The sequence below is a fragment of the Entelurus aequoreus genome, linkage group LG07 (assembly GCF_033978785.1).
Source record: "Entelurus aequoreus isolate RoL-2023_Sb linkage group LG07, RoL_Eaeq_v1.1, whole genome shotgun sequence".
In the NCBI taxonomy this organism is placed as follows: Eukaryota; Metazoa; Chordata; class Actinopteri; order Syngnathiformes; family Syngnathidae; genus Entelurus; species Entelurus aequoreus.
Window position 1 is genome coordinate 36,763,896 of NC_084737.1, and position 24,757 is coordinate 36,788,652.

At 39.9% G+C, this 24,757-nt stretch overlaps 3 protein-coding genes across 6 annotated transcripts in view; 2 read left to right on the forward strand and 1 right to left on the reverse strand.

Annotated features, from left to right (window-relative positions):
- On the forward strand, window positions 1-12,113 carry rad21l1 (RAD21 cohesin complex component like 1). Of its 4 annotated transcripts, none has more exons than XM_062053444.1 (14): window positions 1-86; window positions 368-539; window positions 613-742; window positions 1,015-1,114; window positions 1,311-1,417; window positions 2,433-2,540; window positions 4,243-4,347; window positions 4,447-4,539; window positions 4,620-4,846; window positions 4,920-4,989; window positions 5,065-5,177; window positions 5,255-5,371; window positions 7,006-7,080; window positions 11,952-12,113. In XM_062053444.1, exons 2-14 carry the CDS (start codon window positions 390-392, stop codon window positions 11,964-11,966), a joined length of 1,410 nt encoding a protein of 469 aa, XP_061909428.1. In that variant the 5' UTR covers window positions 1-86; window positions 368-389; the 3' UTR covers window positions 11,967-12,113. The 4 variants fall into 4 exon arrangements, with proteins under 4 accessions (XP_061909428.1, XP_061909424.1, XP_061909426.1 ...); XM_062053440.1 differs by lacking the exon at window positions 11,952-12,113 and adding an exon at window positions 11,044-11,942; XM_062053442.1 differs by lacking the exon at window positions 11,952-12,113 and adding an exon at window positions 11,044-11,942 and having other exon boundaries at window positions 56-138.
- LOC133653771 (syntaphilin) lies at window positions 12,004-21,572 on the forward strand. Its single transcript, XM_062053445.1, has 5 exons — window positions 12,004-12,139; window positions 15,295-15,387; window positions 15,463-15,588; window positions 16,908-17,057; window positions 18,257-21,572. Exons 2-5 carry the CDS (start codon window positions 15,338-15,340, stop codon window positions 19,449-19,451), a joined length of 1,521 nt encoding a protein of 506 aa, XP_061909429.1. The 5' UTR covers window positions 12,004-12,139; window positions 15,295-15,337; the 3' UTR covers window positions 19,452-21,572.
- LOC133653772 (peptidyl-prolyl cis-trans isomerase FKBP1A-like) overlaps window positions 21,271-24,757 on the reverse strand; it is a 9,484-nt gene continuing 5,997 nt past the window's right edge. Inside the window, exon 5 of the mRNA XM_062053446.1 lies at window positions 21,271-21,392. The gene's annotated coding sequence lies outside the window, so the exon portion shown is untranslated. The remainder of the gene's footprint in view (window positions 21,393-24,757) is intronic.

Below are 24,757 nucleotides of genomic sequence, written 5' to 3' on the forward strand. Positions count from 1 at the left end.
GTGTTCTTTTGTTGCTAAGTTACGGTCACGCGCTGTATGTCGAGAAGCGGGATTTACAAAAATCAAGTCAGCTGTTAGCTTGTTTGGTAAGTGGCGTAATTAACTGCTCCCGATGTTGCCTACCCGTCTCTTTGAAGCGTGAGTGTATTAATTTCAGAACTTTCCTCCACTTTGACTCAACGCAGACTTAAATTGTTATTTCAACCACAAGTTGTATGTTTGAAAAGACCATAACGCTGCTAGCTTGCTTAGGTACTAGCATTGACGTGACGTATGCCGTCACATCCGCATTTTGCGGTCGGAATTTGCTAATCCATTTTATACAATAAAGAAATTAGTGTACATATAATTGTTGGTTATTTTACAGGTGACAACATTATACCAGGAAGATGTTCAACTTTTACACGCATGCCCTAACGCCCATGCAGGGTTCTCTTACCAAAATCTGGTTAGCAGCACACTGGAAGCAGAAGATCACCAAGGACCATGTTTTTGAATGCAATTTAGAAAAAACAATTGGAGATATCATTTCTCCACAGGTGAATAATTGTCAAAAAAGCACCAAACATTACCATGTACGTATTCAGAGTACATTGTGTGATATATTTACAGATGCAAATTGGTTTGCGGACCTCTGGATATTTGCTTCTTGGTGTGGTTCGGATCTTCTCCAGAAAAACTAAGTATCTTCTAGCAGACTGCACCCTTGCCCTGGTTAAAATTAAAGTGTCATTTCGACCAGGTAGCATTTGTCACATATTGCAATAATTGTTTGTTTTCAACTCTATTATTATTATTATATTTAATCATCAGAATGAAATGAGTATTCAGAGCATGGATGAATATACTGTAGTATCAATTTGCTGCGGGTCACGGTGTATTCATTATTGGGGCACACAGCCGTTTTATAAATGTGCAGTGAAACGATACCACGCAAATATGCTCGCTTCTCAAATATGTTTAACAATTTGCTTGATTGATTGTATAATTGTTCTGTAATTCTAATCCCTGCAGATGAAACACAATTACCTGTTGAAGAGCTTCAGGCAACAGTCCAAAAAATCACCTTGACAGAAGATTTTACTTCCTTCAATGATCAGCTTCTTCACCCAAAGTAGCTTTGACTTTTTTACCACCTGCATTCAATAAGCTAAACGCTCATACTAGTAAAATATAAATTACACCATTAATCATACACATAATTACCATAGTTTTTTAATTGTAAAAACAGGTTCAACATTGAGTTCATCAATGAATACAATATATTATTCCTACAGTAGTCTTCATTAGTTTTGTGTTTTGCCTCCTAGTGATGTTCATTTGGATTTGAATTACTTCTCACTTCACCAAAGTCGACCAGAGGAAATTACTCTGAAAGAGGATTTTGGAAATTCCTTTCTGAGCTTGGCAGACATTGGTAAGAAACCATTCTCAGAATTCGAAACCTTTATTTAGTTAGAAACAGAATATTTAATTTATGTAAAACCGCCTTTTTTTATAATACGGTGGTTTAGTTTAAACTGTTCATTTTTATTTTAAAGGGGCCCCAATATGCAAAACCAACTGTTCTTACCTATTGGTACCTGTTGTTGTGTATTTGGGATCTGCATAAGTCCCGAAACTTTGAAATCAAACCGTGGAGGCATTGCAGAGATATTTATAAGTCAATCTTACCTTAGATACTTTCGCGATCCCTGAGGAATTTGCCCAATTGGTGAGGTTTTTCACATTGGTGACAGACGATTTTCATATATGGTAAAGTTTTACCCGAAGAGCTTTGTATGTATGCAGTATGACGCTGTACCTGTAGCTCCTTCTTTTTCTCTATCTTCTTGATGTGGGGCAGATGGGCTCGTACATGCAAATGAATCCTTTGCTGTTGCATAGAAATTATCTTATAGTTTGAACTTAATCTATCAGTAGACTCGCTTCGGAAGCGCTAAAAACTAAAACCATGATGGTGGGGAGAAAACGCTGTCAAAGTGGAGTCACGCAAATAAGACCACCCACAAAACGGCGCATTCTGAAGAGACAGTGAGAAAGCAGCTTCAAAGGGTCTGTAAGACATCTCTGCAACATTTTGGCCAAACAACCACCATTACATGTTATGTAGGCCACAAGGAAGTGTTGTGAATGTGAGGGAAAAAATAATGATGTAATCCTTTTTAAAGTGTTCACTCGGTTCTCTTTAAAATACCACTAATGCCATTTTAAAGATTCCCCAGTCTCACTTCATCTTAAAGTAGTCCCCAGGAAGTCACATAATTAATTGTGTAACAACTACAACTAAAGTCCAAAACTCTTAACTACCAAGTTCAAAGATGCAATGTGTTACTTGTTTTGTGTGTTTAGTAGTAGTAATAGTCACATGTTGTTCCTTGATAGGGATTACTGACCAGGAAAAGCTTTCTTTCTTTCCTTGTGATGGGCAGGAGATGAGTCCAAGTGTGTCCAGTATAGTCAAATTGATATCAGCTTCCAGAGTCTGGCTCAAAATAACGACTCGTTTGGGGATGAGGGTACTGGAAGGGATTTACTCGGTAGGTATTGAACATTTGTAATTATGTGCTTGTACAACCCCTGGAAAAAATGATGGAATTACCGCTCTTGGAGGATGTTGTTTAATTTTTTGGAAAAATGCAGATAACACACTTGACACAAAACTATAGTTATTTCAAATGCCAACTTTCTGGCTTTAAAAGACACTCAAAGAAATCAAAAATATAGATTGTGGTGGTCAGTTACAGTTTAATTTTTAGATCAAGCAAAATGAAAAATATATGGAATCACTTAATTCTGACCGAAATTATGGAATCATGCAAAACAACACAACGGTAGTACTTTGTTGCACCACCTCTGGCTTTTATAACAGCTTGCAGTCTCTGAGGCATGGACTTATTAACAAGTGACAAACAGTACTCTTCATCAGTCTTGTTTCAACTCTCTCTTAATTGTTATTGTCAGATTAGCTTTGCAGGTTGGAGTTTTGTCATGGACCATTTTCTGTAGTTTCCACCACATATTTTCATTTTGATTGATATCTGGACTATTTGCAGGCCATGTAGCATTGACCATCTTGAAAAATTATGTCATCATCCCCAAACATCCGCTTGATTGATGGAATAAGAAAAGTGTCCAAAATGTCAATGTAAACTTGTGCATTTATTGATGACAGCCATCTTCATTATGCTATTACCTGACATGCAGCCCCTATCATCAATGACTGTGGATGTCTGTTGCACGTTTTCTTCAGGCAGTCGTCTTCATAAATCTCATTAGAACGTCACGAAACAAAAGTTTCAGCATCATCACTTTACTCCATGCAGAGATGCGATTCATCACTGAATATGACTTTCATCCACTCATCCATAGTCCATGATTGCTTTTCCTTATTCCATTAGAACTTAGTTTTTCTGTTTAGGTTTTAATGACAGCTTTCATTTGGATTTGTGGATTTAAATACCATTTCCTTTAGACAGTGTCTTATTGTTGGATTACAAAAGGTGATACCAGTTTCCACCCATTTGTCCTTCATTTGTTTTGCTGTGAATTTTCTGTTTTTAAGACATGTTGCTTTACATGTTCTGTTTTGATGATTTCATGTTGTCCTTGGTCTACCAGTATGCTTTCTTTCCTTTTACAACCTTCCCATGTTGTTTTTTGTCCAGATTTTAGTCACAGCTGACCATGAACAATGAACATATTTTGCAACATTGTGTGATGATTTAACTTCTAGAAGAACTTTGATAATCCTCTCCTTTGTTTCAATTGACATCTCTTGTGTTGGAGCCATGATTCATGTCAATCCACCTGGTGCAACAACTCTTGTAAATGTGAAACTCCTTTGTAACTGCCGACTAATGAACATATTTATCTGATGCAGGTGTTAGCTTTGGAAATGAAAATGTACAGGGTAATTAAATAATGTTTTCTCAGAATTGAGTGATTCCATAATTTGTTAACTACGCTTGATCTAAAAATTAAACGGTTACTGACTACAACAATTTATATTCTTGATTTATTTTAATGTTTTTTAAAACCAGAAAGTTGCTATTTGAAATGACTATAGTTTTGTCTTATGTCTGTTAGCAGCTTTTTTGTTTCCACAAAATTAAACTGAATCACCGTCCTCCAAGTCTATTTCCATATTTTTTTGCGAGGGGCTGTATTAGATTATTTTTGACAAATTCAACTTGATCTGTTACATTTATCATTTGTGTTTTATGTTCTTTACTTCCGCAGACTTTCTGACATGTGACAGTGATTATGGTCTGTTCACTGTCGTCAGCCCACAAGAGCTTTTTTTAAACAACAATTCAGACAACACTTTGCTCAACAACCAGCATGGTAAAAACAGCATTCTGTACTGAGCGTTCAGTTGCACTGAAAATACTTTAAACATATAAAGCCTCCTCATCAGGACAGTTTGTTTACATTTAACTTTAGGTGCATCCAGACTAGATCCTGCAGAAGAAGAGTCCCTGAACCAGCTGAGCAATGAGCAACTGACCTTTGCCCTTACGCCTGTGTTTGCCACTTGTAAGCACAACATTGTCGAACAATTTTAAGCGTCTCATTTTACTTGTATATAACTGTGTTGTTGTGTTTTTTGTCTTCAGCAAGCCCAAAGAAGAAGAGAAGGAGAAAGAGCAGGCTAATTGTGGACCAGATTACTATTCTGACCAATATAGTGATGCAGGAACAGCTCAGTGACTCCTCAGATCTGATTTCCCCCATTGACATGGCTCCTCCCACCAGAAATATCATGCTGTGGAAAGAAAGCGGCGCTGCAGACAAACTGCTGGCTCAGCCGTGCACCAATATTATAGCGCCACAGATTAAAGAGGTAGAACAAACGGTTATTTGGGTTATAAAGATACTTGACCTAAATTCTTCATTGTTTTCTATTTACTCTACAGAATTTTAAAAACATTGTTTACCTGTCTTTGCATGACAATGCATCACATGAGGTCATGCGGCAGGATGACGGTAGGAAGCTTTATTTTGGCACTCAATACATTTTGTAGTATTCTATATTCTTGCAAGCTCTACCTTCTGTGTCAGTTCACAGAAACACATTGAACACTGAAAGGCTTGTGGATTTATCCAGGGATCACAAAAAGCTCACAGACACCCTTTACTCGAGCGACAACCAAGCTGATGTAGAGCTCACACAAGTAAGCCAAGCTACATCTGTCAAATAGTAACATGTCATTCTCATCCACATTTATCATCTGTTCTGTGTGTTTGTCAGGATGAACACATATCGGACCTCCATTATCCAGAAATTCTGTCAGAAGACTCCCTGTTTGTCCATCCATCTCATGTGGAGCAGTACAGTCAGGCGCGATCCACAAACTCACAGACACAGGTGGCTTCAGATGTTGTCTGGCTTCATCATGTTTTACCTACTTTATTTTTAACTTTACAGCTAGCACATTTTTACTGTAGCACAACAATCCTAATTTATACAGTGCATCCGTAAAATAATCACAGCGCTTCACTTGTTGTCTTACAGCATTATTCCAAAATGTAACAACTTTATTGTTGTCCTCAAAATTCTACATAGTCATTTTTTACATAATGACTGTAAAAAAACATTTTTTTTAGAAATTGTTGCAAATGTATTAAAAACAAAAAACTAAGAAATCACATGTTCAGTACATAAGTATTCACAGTCTTTCCCATGAAGCTCAAAAGTGAGATCAAAGCATCCTTTTTCAAGTGATCATCATTGAGATGTTCCTACATCTTAATTGGAGTCCACCTGTGGTAAATTACGTTTGTTGGACATGATTTGGAAAGGCACACACCCGTCTATATATAGTTTAAGGTCGTGAATGCCAGGTGTCATGTTTGGAGAAAACCAGGCACTGCTCATCACCAGGCCAATGCCATCCCAACAGCGAAGCATGGAGGTGGCAGCATCATGCTGTGGGGATGTTTTTCAGCGGCAGGAACTGGGAGACTAGTCAGGATGGAGGGAAAGATGAACGGAGCAATGTACAGAAACATCCTGGAAGAAAACCTGCTCCAGAGCGCTCTTTAACTCAGACTGGGGTGATGGTTTATCTTTCAGCAGGACAACAACCCTAATCACAAAGCCAATATAATGGCTTCAGGACAACTCTGTAAATGTCCTTGAGTGGCCCAGCCAGAGCCCAGACTTGAATCCGACCGAACATCTCTGGAGAGATCGGAAAATGGCTGTGCACCGACCCTTCCCATCCAACCTGATAAAGCTTGAGTGGTGCCACAAAGACGAATGGGCGAAACTGCTCAAATATAGGTGTGCCAAGCTTGTGGCATTGTTTTAAAAAAAAAATAGTTGAGGATGTAATTGCTGCCAAGGTGCATCAACAAAGTATTAAGCAAATGCTATTTAATTAATTTGCAAAAATGTTTTTTAAAAAAACAACCATTTTTTACATTGTCATTGTGGGACATTGTGTGTTGAACTTTGAGGACAAAAATTAATTATTCCATTTTGGAATAAGGCTGTAACATAAAAACATTTGGAAAAAGTGAAGCGCTGTAAATACTTTCCGAATGCAATGTAGATGTAATAGGCTCAACATCCTTACACGAGGAAGCATTTTTGGCAAACATGAAAACGTAAAAACTTGCTTTCAACAGGTAGAGTGCAGCTATCTCCCTTGACAGGTTGGGTCAGAAGAGAAATAAACAGAGGGCAGAGGGAAGTGTGGGTGGTATTAAAGAACAATCTACCTATACATATTATAGCAGTCACTGTAGTAGTATTAGCACTTATGGATGGTGTTGGACTACTACTTCCATCTTTGTCAGTAAGAATTATTTTAAACTATATATTTTACAGGAAACATCTGCAGAGAAGGTGGTATAGTACAGGTGAAATCTGATTTGAGGTATTAATAATGGTTGGTTAACTGTAAGGATTGCTGAAACAGATGGTTTCAGTTGGCCTGTCACAGGGAGTGGAGGTTTAGCTGGCACTGACTGACGTGGTTCCTTTGTAACTTGCAGTCTTTGCTGGGCAGCCAAGACTTTGAGGCACAGAGGCTCAACAGACAAGCACAGATGCTTCTAAAATCATTACAGGTAATGATCTAAAAATAAAATACTTCATATTATGATAATTTCATTCAGCACAGAATTTGTACTTTACTCGTCGTTGATACTGTAGTTCCTCAAATAGTCAGCGCTCGAAGAGAGGAGGTCCTCTTGAAGCAATGTGCCACTTCTTTTTCCCCTCAAGAAAACAGCAGATGGCTGTACTTATCATTGTTACCTCATAGAACACAACTGCACAACAGACATGGCATCTGCAAAAGCTAATGTTGAGTGGACTTAATAAGAATGTTCTGTATGCGAATTGCTAAACATTCCAACTTTCAGGCACAAAGAATTTGGGATTTTGGAAGGATGAATGTTCGGGGCAAAAAGTTTTGGCAAGTACATAGCTATATATTTATTATAATTATGGCTGTCAAACGGTTATTTATAATTTTCATAATTTTATTTTACTTAAAGGGGCTGTTTGCATCTTGTCTTAAAGATACATTTTGCAGAGCAAAAACTATAACAAGAGCACCACCGGCTATCTTATGTTACCATTAGTGGTTTAACAGAACACATTTGTTTTAAAATGGTCTGTTTTTCACAATTACAAAGTTTATGAAATAAAATGTTTTGCGGGCTCAAAAAAAATTACTGGTGTTTACGGCAATCACTCACCCTGTCCTGTCAACACAGGGATTGCATGCACACAAACAAAAGCAGTCCAAGAGAAGCAACAAATAATTTGCAGTCATGTTGTTGTTATGATAGAATACCGTAATTTCCGGACTATAAGCCGCACCTGACTATAAGCCGCACCAGCTAAATTTAGGGGAAAATACAGATTGCTCCTTATATAAGCCGCACCCAACTATAAGCCGCAGGGTTTTGATGTGTAATTACCGTAGTATATAGGGGTTCCTGTTACCACGGAGGGGATTGTCGGGACAGAGATGACTGTTTGGGAACGCAAAGCGTCCCATTTATTAACAATAAATCTTTCAATCATTCAATCAAACTTTCACATCTTTGACATGGCGAACAGCATTCGTGCAGAGTACAAATAATACAACGGTGCAAAGTAATACAAAGTGCTCGCCTGTACGTTATCAAAATAACCAGCCTACCGGTATATGAAAAGTCAGTCTTTAATCATTGTGTCATCGTCTTCCTCCTGTGTACTAAAACCACCAAAATCCTCTTCGTCGGTGTCGGAGAAGAACAGGCCGTAAATAAGCCGCACCCTTGTATAAGCCGCAGGGACCAGAACTAGGGGGGAAAGTAGCGGCTTATAGTCCGGAAATTACGGTACTTTCAATGACAGCTAATGCTAATGCTAACTATCTTAATTGCTAATATTAGCTAACAACACCCAAAGCTAATGCCTGTGTACATGTTGCGTAAGTTTGTACTACAGTACATTCTTACGTCCTACAAGCCATAACAATGCGGGATATATTGTGTAAAATATTGGAAAGTTAGCGCTCTCTAAGCATCTGTCTAAATCAGGCGTGTCAAACTCATTTTAGCTCAGGAAAATCTATTCCCACAAGGGCCAAACTGATGAATTCATGGAATAATCATTTAAAAATAAAGACAACTTCATTAAGTTTAGTTTTTGTTTTACTTTGACAAAAATAGAACAAGCACATTTTTAAAATATACATATTACAACTCATCCTCTTGGCAAAACACTTCAAGTTAGTTGAACATTTTGAGTAAAAAATTGGTGCAGTTTCAAAAACAATATGAGGAAACAATGAACTTAGACTTTGTCTCAGTGTTTTTACAAAGCCATTAAACTTTAAAGGCCTACTGAAATGAATTTTTTTTATTTAAACGGGGATAGCAGATCCATTCTATGTGTCATACTTGATCATTTTGCGATATTGCCATATTTTTACTGAAAGGATTTAGTAGAAAACATTGACGATAAAGTTTGCAACTTTTGGTCGCTGATAAAAAAAAGCCTTGCCTGTACCGGAAGTAGCGTGACGTCGCAGGTTGAAAGGCTCCTCACATTTCCCCATTGTTTTCAATGCAGCGAGAGCGATTCGGACCGAGAAAGCGACAATTACCCCATTAATTTGAGCGAGGATGAAAGATTTCCACCCGGGCAACAATATTAAGGGCGTGCCGCGATGGCACTGCCTTTAGCGTCCTCTACAAACCTCCGCTTTTTCACCATACAAACAGCGCGCCGGCCCAGTCACACATTGTATGTGGCTTCTGCATACACACGAAAGTGACTGCAAGACATACTTGATCAACAGCCATACAGGTCACACTGAGGGTGGTCGTACAAACAACTTTAACACTGTTACAAATATGCACCACACTGTGAACCCACACCAAACAAGAATGACAAACACATTTCGGGAGAACATCCGCACCGTAACACAACATAAACACAACAGAACAAATACCCAGAATCCCTTGCATCCCTAACTCTTCCGGGCTATAATATACACCCCCGCTACCGCCAAACCCTGCCTCCCCCCTCCAATCTCCCGAATTCGAAGGTCTCAAGGTTGGCAAGTATGCTTATCACTGACTGTATAACAACGTGCACCGCCTTTCAGGTAATCATCTACAGTTACGGTAAAGGAGCATTTACGGTCAAAATAAATTGCATGATTAATCTACATATATATGATTAATGCGATAATTTTTTGTAATTAATCACGTTAACTTGTCATTTTTGACAGCCCTAATTATAATACATATGGTTTTACCTCAACTTAAGAGTGAACCAACTTAAGTGTTTTGAGACAAGAGTTGTCTCTCGGCTAATTGTTATGCTTTAAGGCTCAATTCGGATTCTCCCCTCTCCCCTCTTTTACTTGACCCTCCTCCTTGGCTCTAGCATCTAGTGCCATGGCAAAGTATTACAAATACGCCCCTATGCATACGGACATCGCTCAAGTCTCGCTATGTCATCAATCCTCGCCGTTTGCCAGGAGTGACGTAAGGCAGATGCAACAAATGTTTGTTTACTTTTAAGATGTGATGTTCGGCTTTGCTTGTGCACTTCTTATTTTCGTTTGCCTGTTTTATTAAGAAGAAGACCATTTGGAAGATAACGTTTTGGCAAAATATGCAAGTGCTGGCCCACCAGCTTGCAGTATGTAAAATGTATTTCAGTGTGTATTTGTGTTTGAAGCCAATATTTACGTGCAGTAACAAAGGTTTGAAGTCTGACTAAAACGACAAGTGTCAAGTTTATGAAAATCATTAATTACGCTGATTACTTACATTTGTACGCATCTCTGGGTTTCTGGTCTGCCATATTTCTCCTTGCACTCGATAGTGTATCGAGGCCTGCAAGCTCATTTCGCTTCGAGGGAGATACCTGCCCTTCCCCTCTACCTAACAGATCATTCGAACGCCTCTTGATGTATGTGAACACGCAAAACCAAGAGGGGAGAGCAAAAACAAGGGCGAAAGAGGGGTTTTCGAATTGAGTCTATGTTGCAAGCAAACATTTCAGATACAAGCATCCCCGCCATTAGTTTGCATAGCAATGCCCATAAAATCCGTCATAAACATCAGGTGTTAGTCACTAGCAATAGCTCATAGCTAGAGATTGACATAACTTGGTTTTCCAAACATTATTGGAACAAAGAAAGTGAATGTGAAGGACTGAATACTGAGAAAAAGAAGTGATGTTGATTTCAGATAACAGTGTTTTGAGTTAAGAGCTCAGTCACAGAAGCAATTAAGATTGTTAGTTCAGGTACTACTGTACTATATTATAAAAAATATATTTTAGATATTGTTCTATTGAATATTATTATAAAAAATATATTTGTGCAACTGAAGCCTTCCGTCCTAATAAATGCATCAACTCTAATTGACTGCTACTCTTCAGGTGAGTAAACAATTCTGGCAACGATATGAGGAAGTACAGTATGTAACAGTTTGCAGTTTTTACAGTTACAATTTACAGCAATTCATGACCATGAGATCCAGGAGAGATTAGGGATGTGTGTGTCTGTGTGGCAGCGCACCAGTGAAACTCAGTTCAGCCTGAAGGCCCTCTGTGCAGGAAGCACCCGCTCCCAGGCAACCGCTACCTTCTACTCTCTGCTGGTCCTGCAGAAACAACAGTCTGTGAACCTGCAGCAGAGCGCACCTTACGAGGACATTCTTGTTACGCTGGGATCTGCATTTTTTCTTAGGTGAAGGGAAAGTCAACTTATTCTTAAATGGGTTTTATTGGGTACAAGTAAGACTAGCAAGTTTGTGTTGCTTCACTTGTAGGGGAAAATATTTGTTTGTTAATTACATTTGCACGTTGTTTACTTTGATTTAAATGTACTGCCACAAAATAATTTGTTTTTATTGTTAAATTATACTGGAAAAATAGCACTGAGATGTTAATTGTTCCGTTCGATTGTTGCAAATGTCGCTTTGAATAAGTGTGGCTGTAAAAGCCGATTGATTTTTACAAATAATTAAGTTATTAGTCGTTGTTAGAAGCCAAGGTGTTAAAATGTTTAAACATGTAATGGTTCTGACTGGATGTAAAAATCACTTCACGTGTACTAAATATTAACCTTATTAATATAATGTTAATAAAAGAAATGGAGGAAAATGAAGACGCTTTTATGTAGGTTTTTGATGTTTGAGGGTCTGGCTTACAATCTGTGGATGGTATTTAGGTCAGGGCACTCAAGATCTTCAACACCCAACTCACTTAAGCATATCTTTTAGGAATATGACAAAGAATATTTGACTTACTTTTAAGACTTTAATCACTGAAACCCTTTCAGGTCCTCGTACCTATAACGTTCAAAACATTGAAGGACTCCCCAAGGGTTAAGGGGAACAATGCCTGATAATTATGAGTCTGTCAGTCTTTTTCAGCCTTTATGTAGGAGGGACTGAATGTTGTCTTGCTTCATCATCAGCAGAGACAGCCGTGAAAAGTCAGTCAATGTGCGCAATTGTCCCGCGTCATTCCCTGCTGTCACTTTAAGAGGCATCGACGTCGCAGTTGGCTCACTTCATCTGTGCGCTTCATGGCTGCATGATGCACTCGGATCCGCATCAGCAGCATCTTCCCGTCCTGCTGCCAGCGACGCTGGGCATCGTCCATGTAAGCTGCATGCTTTTGTTTAAGGCTTCTGGCGGTCTAGAGAATGTCCTGGAAGGCTCGCAGTATGTATGTAGGACACATCCGTGACTTATTGTCAGTGTTTTGTCCCTCACTTGTTTCCTTATGTGCTGTGTAAGTACATGCTGCTCTTTCTATACCTGATGTTGGTTGCGAATGTGTTGCTTAACCGCTGCTTTCAGGGGACTTTTGTGCCAGATGCTCGCCTCCGCAGTACTCACGCGCACTTACGTAATATGATTACGTATTTCTCGCCAATAACGCTCTAGCCACCTGTTGGTGCTGATCATACAGGAGAGGGGAGGGGATAGAATTTGATTATAGGAAACCGTGTGTGTGTGGGCCATGTTTATCCAAAATTAGTATGTGTGTGTCACGGTGTGTGTTTCAAAAACCCCATCTAGAACAGGGGGGGTTCAAAGTGTGAGGTGCAGCAGCTTGACACAAATAATGAAAAACACATTATGTCTGCTAAGCTACTCTGTGACAAAACTAAATGTATTGTAGCCGACAGTGGCAAAACACCCTGAACACAAATGATCCAAATACCAAAAAAGACATGAACACATTAAAACAAAGGTAAAGGGGGAAATGCTGCAATCACGTAAATGTTGCTTGATCAAAGAACACTGGTTTCAAACTCAAAGCCTAGGGGCCAAATCTGGCCCCCCATATAATTTTATGTGGTCTGCAAAAGCCTGGAAATAATGTGCGTCAATAAAGCACTTTATCTTTTTTATTATATGTATTTGTCCTTTTAATTTTGACAGAAAAAAACTGTACTGGATGAAATTGCATATTTAAACTTGAATGTTATGTAAGATATTCCAAGCAAAATCTCTAAATATCTGCTTGTCAATTTGAGTTAGGATTTCAAAGTAAATTATTCATCAATTTGTTATTTAAAAATGCATAGGCTATTGTGTATCATTGTATATCATGAGGCGATTATATCTACTGTTACAAGCGACCCTCTGAGAGCAGCCATAACTGTGATGTGGCCCTCATTGAAAAAATTTGACACCCCGATTCAAACACTAACATAAGCAACGTGAATGCTTGCTCTGTATGATGTTTTTAAACTTTTCATTGTTCATGCGATTGCAGCATTTTTGGCTGTTTGCATTTGTTTTGTGGTGTTAGGATCTTTTTTGTGTTTGCATAAAAATGATCAGTAAGTAATAGGAGGCAATATGGTGTGAGCAGAAAAGGGCACATATGATCTGAGGGATTGAGCCGCAATTTAAAAAGCCTTTAGAGTAATGTTCGCACTCATGACTTGTTGCTACAACTTGACTTATGATGACAACAAATGTCACAGTTGCTGTTTGACCTTTGACCTGGGTAAAATGTCATGTTTATCTGCACACACAGACAGCTGGTGCACGGGCCTTCAATGGATTCTTTGTGTCTATAGAGAAAGATCCTTTATTAGCCACTGAGCCAGGCTGTTTTTTAGACTTATCGTATCTTTCAATTACAAACCCTGTTTCCATATGAGTTGGGAAATTGTGTTAGATGTAAATATAAACAGAATACAATGATTTGCAAATCATTTTCAACCCATATTCAGTTGAATATGCTACAAAGACAACATATTTGATGTTCAAACTGATAAACTTTTTTTTTTGTGCAAATAATCATTAACTTTAGAATTTGATGCCAGCAACACGTGACAAAGAAGTTGGGAAAGGTGGCAATAAATGCTGATAAAGTTGAGGAATGCTCATCAAACACTTATTTGGAACATCCGACAGGTGAACAGGCAAATTGGGAACAGGTGGGTGCCATGATTGGGTATAAAAGTAGATTCCATGAATTGCTCAGTCATTCACAAACAAGGATGGGGCGAGGGTCACCACTTTGTCAACAAATGCGAGAGCAAATTGTTGAACAGTTTAATAAAAACCTTTCTCAACCAGCTATTGCAAGGAATTTAGGGATTTCACCAGCTACGGTCCATAATATCATCAAAGGGTTCAGAGAATCTGGAGAAATCACTGCACGTAAGCAGCTAAGCTTGTGACCTTCGATCCCTCAGGCTGTACTGCATCAACAAGCGACATCAGTGTGTAAAGGATATCACCACATGGGCTCAGGAACACTTCAGAAACCCACTGTCAGTAACTACAGTCGGTCGCTACATCTGTAAGTGCAAGTTAAAACTCTCCTATGCAAGGTGAAAACCGTTTATCAACAACACCCAGAAACTGCGTCGGCTTCGCTGGGCCTGAGCTCATTTAAGATGGACTGATACAAAGTGGAAAAGTGTTCTTTGGTCTGACGAGTCCACATTTCAAATTGTTTTTGGAAACTGTGGACGTCGTGTCCTCCGGACCAAAGAGGAAAAGAAGCATCCGGATTGTTATAGGCGCAAAGTTGAAAAGCCAGCATCTGTGATGGTATGGGGGTGTATTAGTGCCCAAGACATGGGTAACTTACACATCTGTGAAGGCGCCATTAATGCTGAAAGGTACATACAGGTTTTGGAGCAACATATGTTGCCATCCAAGCAACGTTACCATGGACGCCCCTGCTTATTTCAGCAAGACAATGCCAAGCCACGTGTTACATCAACGTGGCATCAAGTAAAAGAGTGCGGGTACTAGACTGGCCTGCCTGTAGTCCAGACCTGTCTCCCATTGAAAATGTGTGGTGCATTATGAAGCATAAAATACCACAACGGAGACCCCCGGACTGTTGAACAACTTAAGCTGTACATCAAGCAAGAATGGGAAAGAATTCCACCTGAGAAGCTTAAATAATGCGTCCCCTCAGTTCCCAAACGTTTACTGAGTGTTGTTAAAAGGAAAGGCCATGTAACACAGTGGTGAACATGCCCTTTCCCGACTACTTTGGCACGTGTTGCAGCCATGAGATTCTAAGTTAATTATTATTTGCAAAAAAAAATAAAGTTTATGAGTTTGAATATCAAATATCTTGTCTTGTAGTGCATTCAATTGAATATGGGTTGAAAAGGATTTGCAAATCATTGTATTCCGTTTATATTTACATCTAACACAATTTCCCAACTCATATGGAAACGGGGTTTGTAAGAAGTATAAAACATTGAATTAGTGAATTCTGAACATGACTTTCACCTTTTTTCTGTTAATGCTTATTTGTTTATGACTAAGAGTGCAGCAGTAAGTGCTCCTGGCCTTTCTCTCTAGAGGCAACATGTCAGTGTCTCTCACCCCGAGTAGGAAGCCTTCATCTGGTCAGCGCAGGTACTAGCACCTCTTCTAAGAAAGAATGCTTAGTTTTAGTGGCACCAGCAGTCTAATAAATGTTTGCCCTGACAGGCGCTCAGCAGGAACAAGTGGCAGCAGTGCACGATGTAGCCACAGTGACACATCCAGCAGCTACCAGCTCAAAGTCAAGGCGACCGAGGGCAGCCTCACACCTCGGACGTATCCCAGTACACCGAGGTACTAAAGCACCCATAAAACTGTTTTTGTATAATACAGCTGCTTTTAAAACAGGAGTGTGCCAACTCGCTCCATTGTACATACAAACACACAAGGTCTAAATGACACTACTATACTGAACAACATCCCTTTATATTCTGGATCCTTGAAAAAATAAATAACTACACAGTGCGTTACATACATGCTATTCAAAGGAAACTGCACTTTTTTGGGAATTTTGCCTATCATTCACAATGTCTGTGAATGTTCTCATTCATCCAGGTCATTGTCATCTCAGAGCATTCAATCGATCGCAACTGGACTGTTTGGTTTGTTTTAGAAGATGTTTCGCCGCTCATCCGAGTAGGCTTCATCAGTTCATGCTCATAGGTGAAGGTGACCAGAATGCCATTTGTGCCATTTGTTTACAAGTGAATGAACTATTTTGGACTGGTCGTCGTCGATCCACAGAGATCATTCTGCCACACAATACCTCAATGCTAACGAGGGGAAATTACAGTTCAATGACTGTCGTTGGCTTTGACAGTAGCGATTGCTCGTTTGCATCAAAACAGTTGGTTTTTTTTCAATATAATAGGACAAAACCATCCTTGCCCAGGCACACCCTCATGGTTTTTTAAAGTATAAATATTTGGGGTTTTGGCACCAGCCGCTATACTAGATCTGACTAATGTCAGTCTATGAGCACGAACTGATGAAGCCTACACGGATGACCAACGAAACGTCTTATTAGACAAACCTAACAGTCCAGTTGCAATCGATTGAATGCCCTGAGATCGTTCACAATCATTATGAAAGACACAACGACATATGGATTTTTTAAAATGTATTAAAGTACTAAAAAAACATGAACAAAAGTCCGCTTACAGAGGAGCCAATGGGAGCTCCACTTTTCCGCCCAATTTCATGACTTCAATATTAACCAAGTATTAGTGATATTGTTAATATAAGCGCTAACGCAGACAAACTATTTGTAGCGGCGCCGTGATAACTGATCAGCTGCTTCCACATTTCACTGCTCCCTGTAAGTTTATTGTAGATCATTAATCATGCCTTTCACCTCAAAAGTAGACGGCTGAAGATATAATCTGACAAGTTGGGACACTTTGATAGCCATTTCGGATCTCCAAATGGTGATATCGACACGAAAAGCACTCGTGGTGGTGCAAATTGGGTATACAATTATTTATATTGCGAGGCGTCTGAACAAAGCAACCACAACTTGAACAGTAAAAACCACATGCAAAAAAAATTCCCAAAGGAGTAAAACATTTTTATATAATATAAACAGCATATTGGTACCTCTGTCTTTTCCTCAGGCGTCATGCAAAGCACTTAGTGTGTAGTGACAACCATGGGATCAGGCCTCCAACCCCGGAGCAGTACCTCACACCCCTGCAGCAGAAGGAGGTGTGTATTCGACATCTGCGAGCCCGGCTGAGGGAGAACGTGGAGAGATTACAACACAGGTGAATATCCGGCACGTTAAAATTTTAACAACGTTATTGATCCCATGGGAGGCAATAGATTAAAAGCAGTGGATGGCAATTGATTGAAAGCAGAGGATGGCAATAGGCGGACACCGAGCCAAATATTGGACCACAGCCAATAATATATAGGCTGCTTTTTTTGAGAATAATTTTTGTAACATGTGTAGATGAAAGGGAGCATTGTGAGCACATGAATGTGTCGTGATGTCTTATGTACTGAGGGGTGTAACACTACATTAGAAGACCCCACCTTAAACCCAATGTTTCCACTCCATACTAAAACACACACACAATGTGTACATTCACTAAAATATTGCAATAATTCATTTGAAACCAGCTTTTTAAAGCACACTTGACTTCATACAGATGGGATTAACATATCTAGAACATATATGCTATAGAGCAACCCCACCCTGTATATTTTTTTCCTAGAAAAATCCCAACAAATGTAACTTCAGAGAGTAAAAACACATAGGACTATCATATGTGGTTAATACGAATCATAACACATTATTGTTATGATTATATTAGTGCATCTGCTGGGGGTTAAACCTCCCCCTGTTTATAATATATAATTGGGGGTCCTTGAACGCACCACAGTTATGTGCAATGAGATGCAAAAGTGAAATGTATACGTAACTTTCTACTATGCTGCCACAGGTAAATTCTATTTTTACTTTTCTTCTATCACATCATCCCTTTTCAAAAAAGTTTGCACTGCATGGGAATGCTCAAAGTTGAGCTTTGATGACGTTCTGACGTCTGTGTTGAGGGAAGTGTTCGATGCTGGGGTTTGCTGCTATCCAGGTGGAACAAACCATTTTGTATTTTTGGGGGGGAGTTTAGTCTTAGATATTCTTAATTTGATTCAAGCAACCTTATCATTGAACTTCCACATGACATTTTCATGCCATCACTTTTTTATAACTGACATTTAAATGACAGAAAATATTCTTTAAACTTACCAACATCCTCACTGAACTCTTCAGTGTGACGTCCCTAAGTATTATGGTTTAGCTCACTTAGCACTGTACATACCTAACGTAAGCAACAGCAACATCACTATAGGAATAAAATATAGGAGGGAATTTAGCCCTGAAGTTGTTTTACAAACGGTATGTTGTAGCTAAGTGCTTCTAGATGGAGACGTTTCAATTTTATTTTGCTTCTTACCACAGAGACTGTGAAATAGACGACTTGAGGACTCAGCTGTACAAAATGCAAGAAGACTGGATAGAAGAGGAATGCCACCGTGTGGAAGCCCAGTTAGCACTAAAGGAGGCCCGCAAGGAAATCCAGCACCTTCAAGGAGTGGTAGAGTCAGTCAGGACCAACCTGAGTGTTCGAGAAGACCCCCCCAACCTAAAGCCATACTTACGGTCACAGGACGCCAGGCCAGGGGGTAGGTCTCGCTCCTGTGGATGTTCTCCTGCCAGCACGTTGACCCGCAGCGCCCCCCGTACTCGCTTGAGCAGCGAGGCCCTGCATCTGGAGCGTAGTCCAAAGACGCCCGAGTCAAGCAGAGCATCACGAGTGGCAGGGCAGGCCCACCTCCTCCTGGAAGCAGCACTTCTGTCCGAGCAGACGCCCCCACAGGGCGACAGAGGGATGGTACCTCCTTCTTCCACCTATGAAAGAGTGTGCGGAGGGGGCGCTGTGCTGCCAATGTCCCACTCCTGCCATTCTCTTAGTGGCAGCTGCAGGTGCAGTGGTCATGCCTATTTCCCACATCATCACTTATACCTGCACTTACCTCAGGAGGAGCCCCCACAAACAGTTCCTGTGGCTCCTGCTGCTGACCCAGTCCCAACACCTACTGCTCCAATGCAGAGGAAACCAGAGTTGCGCTCAAGGGCCTGCAGCCCAACTATGACTTGGTTGTGTGAGGAAAGTGTCAAGGAGGAGCTGAGTGTCATTTCTACAACAGTGGACTTGACTCCTTCAGAGCCACTTCTCTTTCCAACATCTTTGTCTCCTCATTCACACAGCGAGGAGCCAAACAAGTTTGTGTGCATAAAGACGCCCGAAGAGCCCCACGTGTGTCAGCCTCACCCTGCAGCCCCACTCCCACTCCCCGTGAGGCAGGAAGCCACCCTGCTGGACATAGAGGAGGACGTCAAGGAAGAGAATGAAGAGGGAAATTATTTGCACCAGAGGTGTCACTGGAGCCCGTACTTCCTTGTGGACCTGCTGGCTTTGGCAGTGCCGGTGGTTCCAACTATGGCGTGGCTGTGTCGCGGGGCGCAGCAGGACATCATGCCTGTGTATCATATTGGATCTCTGCTGAGAGGCTGCTGCGCTGTGGCCCTCCACTCGCTCCGCAGGCAGGGTGCAGCACGCAGACGGGCCAGCCTGAATGGAACAATAACCTGACTTTGAACACTAATGCCGACAAAGACTGCATGACAATTGGCCTTAGAGAACAAAACATTTAACATTACTTCAACTTCTTTCTCTCCGCAGCTTAATTTTTGCATGTTGGAGTCCATTAGCAGCATCCAAAAGCTGCTGTCAGATGTTTTCTACTCAAAAAACAGTTCAGAACAGAACACGAGGTTATGATGAATTAATTTATTTTATGTAAACTTCTTTTCTTGCTAAATTTCCTGCAGAATTGCATTGGCAGGTTGGCATTTCTTGAAAAAAAATAAGTGCTAAATGTGTACATAAATGAAGCTTCATAGAGAGCACTTAAAGTGGGCAGTACTTTTTCGCCATGGAAATACTTGATAAATCTGTGCAGGCATTTCTGGAATGTTGTACTGGAAGCGCTTTAAAGATTAGATTGTGATAGTGAGTCAGATATATTTTGGAATGTTGTATTACAAGGAATAATTGGAGTCTCATCAAAGCGTCAGGATAACAAAGGATATGACTTTACTCACTACAGCTCACTCGCACAACATTCTTTAGGGATGATTGCTTTTAACGGGAAAAGAGACAGATGCCAACTGAGGTAAGCTGAGAGGCCAAAGGTAAAATGAATACACACTTCAATTAAGTGTTCCAGCAGCCAAGTCAAGTGATCAATAGTGCAGGTGGTTTGTGTTAGAAAAAGAAATTTGGTGATTACAAAATACATGTGCTGAAATCAAAATGATTAGATAAGTTTACCTGACACGATCTACAACTATTTAAAGTTGTCCTGCTGCTGTGCTGCATTTTTATCATGGTCCTGTAAAATATTAAACCTGTAATAGCTATAATGTACTTACAAGTTCCAGTCTTATGCAAAAAAAGGAATGTTTTGGTTTTCAGGGTCAAGCTCAGTTCAACAGCAAACGGGCCAACAGTCTGCGTGGTTGGACCTGCACATTTGCACAGGGAATCTTTGGGGACTTTTTAGTTGGTTAAAAAAAAAAAAAAAAAAAAGTTGTATGATTGTACCCTTAATTTGTAATATACCAACACAAGCAATGCAACTGCAAACAAGTAGTATGCACAACTCTGTAAAGTTGCTTTCTTTGAATAAGACAAAAAAAAGACATCTTCAAAATAAAAACAACCAGATAGTCAAAAAGTTTGTGGTAAAATTACTCTTTTATTGTGAAGAGTAAGGAACCAAATGCAACGTCCACAGCTTGTAACACACAACTCCTTGAAATAAATGCAACCACAAACTGCAGGGTTCCAACAATCCCTGTGGGGGAAAGTCTTCATGCAAGTGTCAAAAGCTTTTGCTCTCAACAGTTTTTTCTCCCCACAAAACCTTTTGGCAATAAACTGTCCCCACATTTTACAAGCAACCATCAAGACAACAACTGTCCAGTTGTGAGAGTCTGAACAAAGATCATTTCACTCTCATAAATAATTAATGTGGCCATATAGACAGTCAATCTAACATTTGCAGAGACCTGTAGGCAGCTCATGGCAAATATGTGCTTGATTCAGAAATTCTAAATTATGCCGGAATCCTGTCTAAAGTAGTCCAATAACTAATCACCACAGGCATTCATAGAAATCTCTCTGTCAAACAATGTATTATTTTCTTGAAGAAAATGCACTACCCGCAATCTGGACTGTTATTGTGGAAAGGCCGCAAAGCCAAAGACCTGTTCAGTTTGTGTATAAAAACTGACATGTTTTGTAACTTCTCGAAAATTCTTGAAACAAAAAAATCAACATGAAAATACAAAGTCAAAACACAAAGGATGGGATGACCTATGACTGAACAGAAAGTCAAATAAAAAAGTGAAAAAAACCAAGTTGTATGTAAATGAGAAGGAGAGTGAATTAGTGAAGCTATAGACATAGGTCCTATGCAGGAATCATCTGGTAACGTTTTGCCTCCATGTTCCCGAGATAGGAGTTGACCTGCAGTGAACACAAGAAAGCAGATTACATGACGTATTTGCACAAATACACACATGCAAATGTATTATTAGGGCAGATGGAGCAGCTCTACGACCAAGGCCTTTATTTAAAGTCAACTTTTTTTTAACTGCACAAGGCTGCTGATTCTTTCACATAGGATTCACAACCACTGGGAAAACCTTCCGAAGCAAAAAAAAAAGTTTTAAATAGTACTGTAAATTACTACATTGAATGCAATGCAAAATGCCTATCAATTTAGCAAATAAAAGTACTCTCAACAAGCTTAGAGTAGGACTGCTGAAAAACCTTTCCAGACCAGTGAGGATAATAAAGAGACAAGAGAGCAAAAATATCCCGAAATGTTGACAATAGAAACTTTAAATATGCTTTGGTCACTTCCATGCTAATGCGCCAAAACACTTGTGTGCTGTGCTTGTCACCAACACAAACCAAAGAACGCTATTATCTTCTCTCTGGAAGACAAAGTAGGCTCTTAACGATGGTGAGTCTGTTCATTTTGTCCGTCATAGATTTGACAGAAACGAGCTGATCCCTGGGATCATAGAGGTTAGAGCGGTGGTCTTCATAAATGTGGACTTGGGGCTTCCCTTATTTCCTGAAGAATGTATTTCCTGCAGCTCAAGTTTTCTTCTTGAGCTGGTGCTGGATTTCCTTGCGGGCCAATTACAACTACAGATATGCAACTGTTAGTTTAGCAGGTTTAAAAAACATATTTTTCTTCAAGTTTTTGTGCATAACACTTTGGTCTAAAGCATGTGTCACACCGGGTCGGCACGTATAGGGATGTGAGCAACCTTTGAGGAAAAAACAGGAAAATTAAAGGGAAAATAAGAATAAAAAAAAAAAAACAGACTACATTTCCTGCAATAGGGGGCATTTCTACACTATAATGTACCTTTAGATTTATTCTCATCTGCCAACCTTTTTTGGCTGGCTTTTTGACACTTACATGTCCCATGTAATGTACTACAGAATGTTTAGGTTTTTCCATCCATCCATTTTCTACCGCTTGTCCCTTCCAGGGTCGCTGGAACCTATCTCAGCACGGTGGAAGAGGGGTTAGTGCGTCTGCCTCACAATACGAAGGTCCTGAGTTCAATCCCGGGCTAGGGATCTTTCTGTGTGGAGTTTGCATGTTCTCCCCGTGACTGCGTGGGTTCCATCCGGGTACTCCGGCTTCCTCCCACCTCCAAAAACATGCACCTGGGGATAGGTTGATTGGCAAAACTAAATTGGCCCTAGTGTGTGAATGTGAGTGTTAATGTTGTCTGTCTATCTGTGTTAGCTCTGTGATGAGGTGGCGACTTGTGTACCCCGCCTTCCACATAATTACCATTGCAAATGTAATGTAGAAGTCTATAACATGCATGCAAAGAACTCAAAAAACGTTTCCCATTTGGCAACTCTAACTTGTAGCCACGCCTCCTCGGGTAATATACTTCTGGTGTTGTGACTTCTGTTTACAATCCATGACACCAAAAATATACCTTCTCGCTGGCTACTAATAAATACTCTCGAACTACAACTGGTTGAGAACTACTAGTGTTCGAATTGTAATCATCGGAATATGATTAGCAGCAAAGTAGAAAGCTGTCATTGTTGTGGTTTGTAGAGCGAACGGAGGCCACACCAAGTAAGATAGCCAGATGGTTAGCCAACTAGCGAGCTTGTTTCGGTGCTCCCGATTGTCTCCCTGTCCTGCAACACAGTATGTCGTTTAGACATGAGCACAGCGAGTGCCTGTGGCTGAAGCGAGCGCTCCACAAATGTTTTTAAAATCCTAAAATTATAGCTTTTTTTTTCTTTTTTTTCAACCGCGGAAGTGTAATTTTGACGCAAAAATTAATGTTTAAAAAACTTTCCGCGTTTTCTTGGGAATTTCACATGCCTGCACATAGGTCCCTTACAAGGCACTACATAAATCCAAGTTGTTTTTGACATGATTATTGAAAACAAAAAAAAATGTGGTTTTGAAAAGACATAAAAAAAGGCTTGTCGCAACTAGGGATGTGTCCCTTGATCGGTCACTGATCAGTATCCGACGATTTTCGTGAAAATTATGTGATCGGCCATTGCCGATTACAGAAGCTGATCCTCTCTGGCTGATAATTTTGTCCCTTGGTTGACAGCAGCGGCTATCAACTAACTGTGAATCTTTTTACAAGTCACGGGTAAGCGGAGCGTATCCCAGCGGACTTTGGGCAAGAGGCAGGGTGCACCCTAGACTGGTTTCCAGCCAATCGTAAGTATTAAACTCCATCCACTTAAATGAAAAGGCAAAAAATAAATACAATCTGGTCGACCAGCCGTTCCCTGTATTACGTGTCCCAAGTAGTTGGCAACTTATCACTTTTCTTACCTATTGGTATTTGTTTTTGTAAATTTGTGATACGCATAAGTCTCGAGAATTTGAAATCAAACCATGGAGGCATTGCGGAGATACAGGTGAAACTCAAAAAATTTGAATATTGTGCAAATTATATTTACAAAGTGAAACCAATATATGACATACGCTCATAACATGCAGCTTAACATATTTCAAGACTTCTTTTGATATCATTGTGATGATCATGGCTTCCAGTTTATCAAAACTCAAATTACAAATCTCAGAAAAGTTGGAGTTTTCAAAAACTAAGCTATCCATCCATCCATTTACTACCGCTTGTCCCTTTTGGGGTGGTGGGGGGTGCTGGAGCCTACCTGAGCTGCATTCGGGCAGAAGGCGGGGTACACCCTGGACAATTCGCCACCTCATCACAGGGCCAACACAGATAGACAGACAACATTCACACTCACATTCACACACTAGGGTCAATTTAGTGTTGCCAATCAACCTAAGCCATGATCATCAAAATTATAAGAAAAACTTGACATATCTCACTTTGCATGGAATGAGTTTAAAGTATGTCACATATATCACTTATATCAGTCAGACATCATATGGAAGTGCTAAAAACATGGCTGGCCGGTAGTAGAAAAGAAGGCACGTAAATAAAACCGCCCACAAAAGGCGCATCCTGAAGAGACAGTCAGAAAGTGGCTTGAAGTTGTAAAACAATATATGCAAGATTTTGACCAAAATAACCACCATTACATGTAGACCAAAATAAAGTGTTTTAAATGTAAAAAAACATAATATGACCCCTTTAAGTAGCATTATCACTGGAGGACAAAGCTTAACATGTTACACACAGAGTAAGAGCAAGGAGAAGGAGAAAAGCAGGCATGCTACTTGCTAAAACAGATGATAAGATAGCTTGAAACAGAAGAAATAAGTGCTTACTAAAGTTTAAAAAAAATGTAGATTGAAACACGTCATAGCAGAAAGTAAGCAGTTATTAACA

Excerpts from the sequence above, each read along its gene's own strand:
- rad21l1 (XM_062053440.1), top strand. The coding sequence starts at position 390 with ATGTTCAACTTTTACACGCATGCCCTAACGCCCATGCAGGGTTCTCTT. Across the intron at positions 540-612 it reads GAGATATCATTTCTCCACAG|ATGCAAATTGGTTTGCGGAC; the intron begins GTGAATAATTGT and ends ATATATTTACAG. Across the intron at positions 743-1,014 it reads TAAAGTGTCATTTCGACCAG|ATGAAACACAATTACCTGTT; the intron begins GTAGCATTTGTC and ends TAATCCCTGCAG.
- LOC133653771 (XM_062053445.1), top strand. The coding sequence starts at position 15,338 with ATGTCAGTGTCTCTCACCCCGAGTAGGAAGCCTTCATCTGGTCAGCGC. Across the intron at positions 15,589-16,907 it reads ACGTATCCCAGTACACCGAG|GCGTCATGCAAAGCACTTAG; the intron begins GTACTAAAGCAC and ends TCTTTTCCTCAG. Across the intron at positions 17,058-18,256 it reads GTGGAGAGATTACAACACAG|AGACTGTGAAATAGACGACT; the intron begins GTGAATATCCGG and ends TTCTTACCACAG.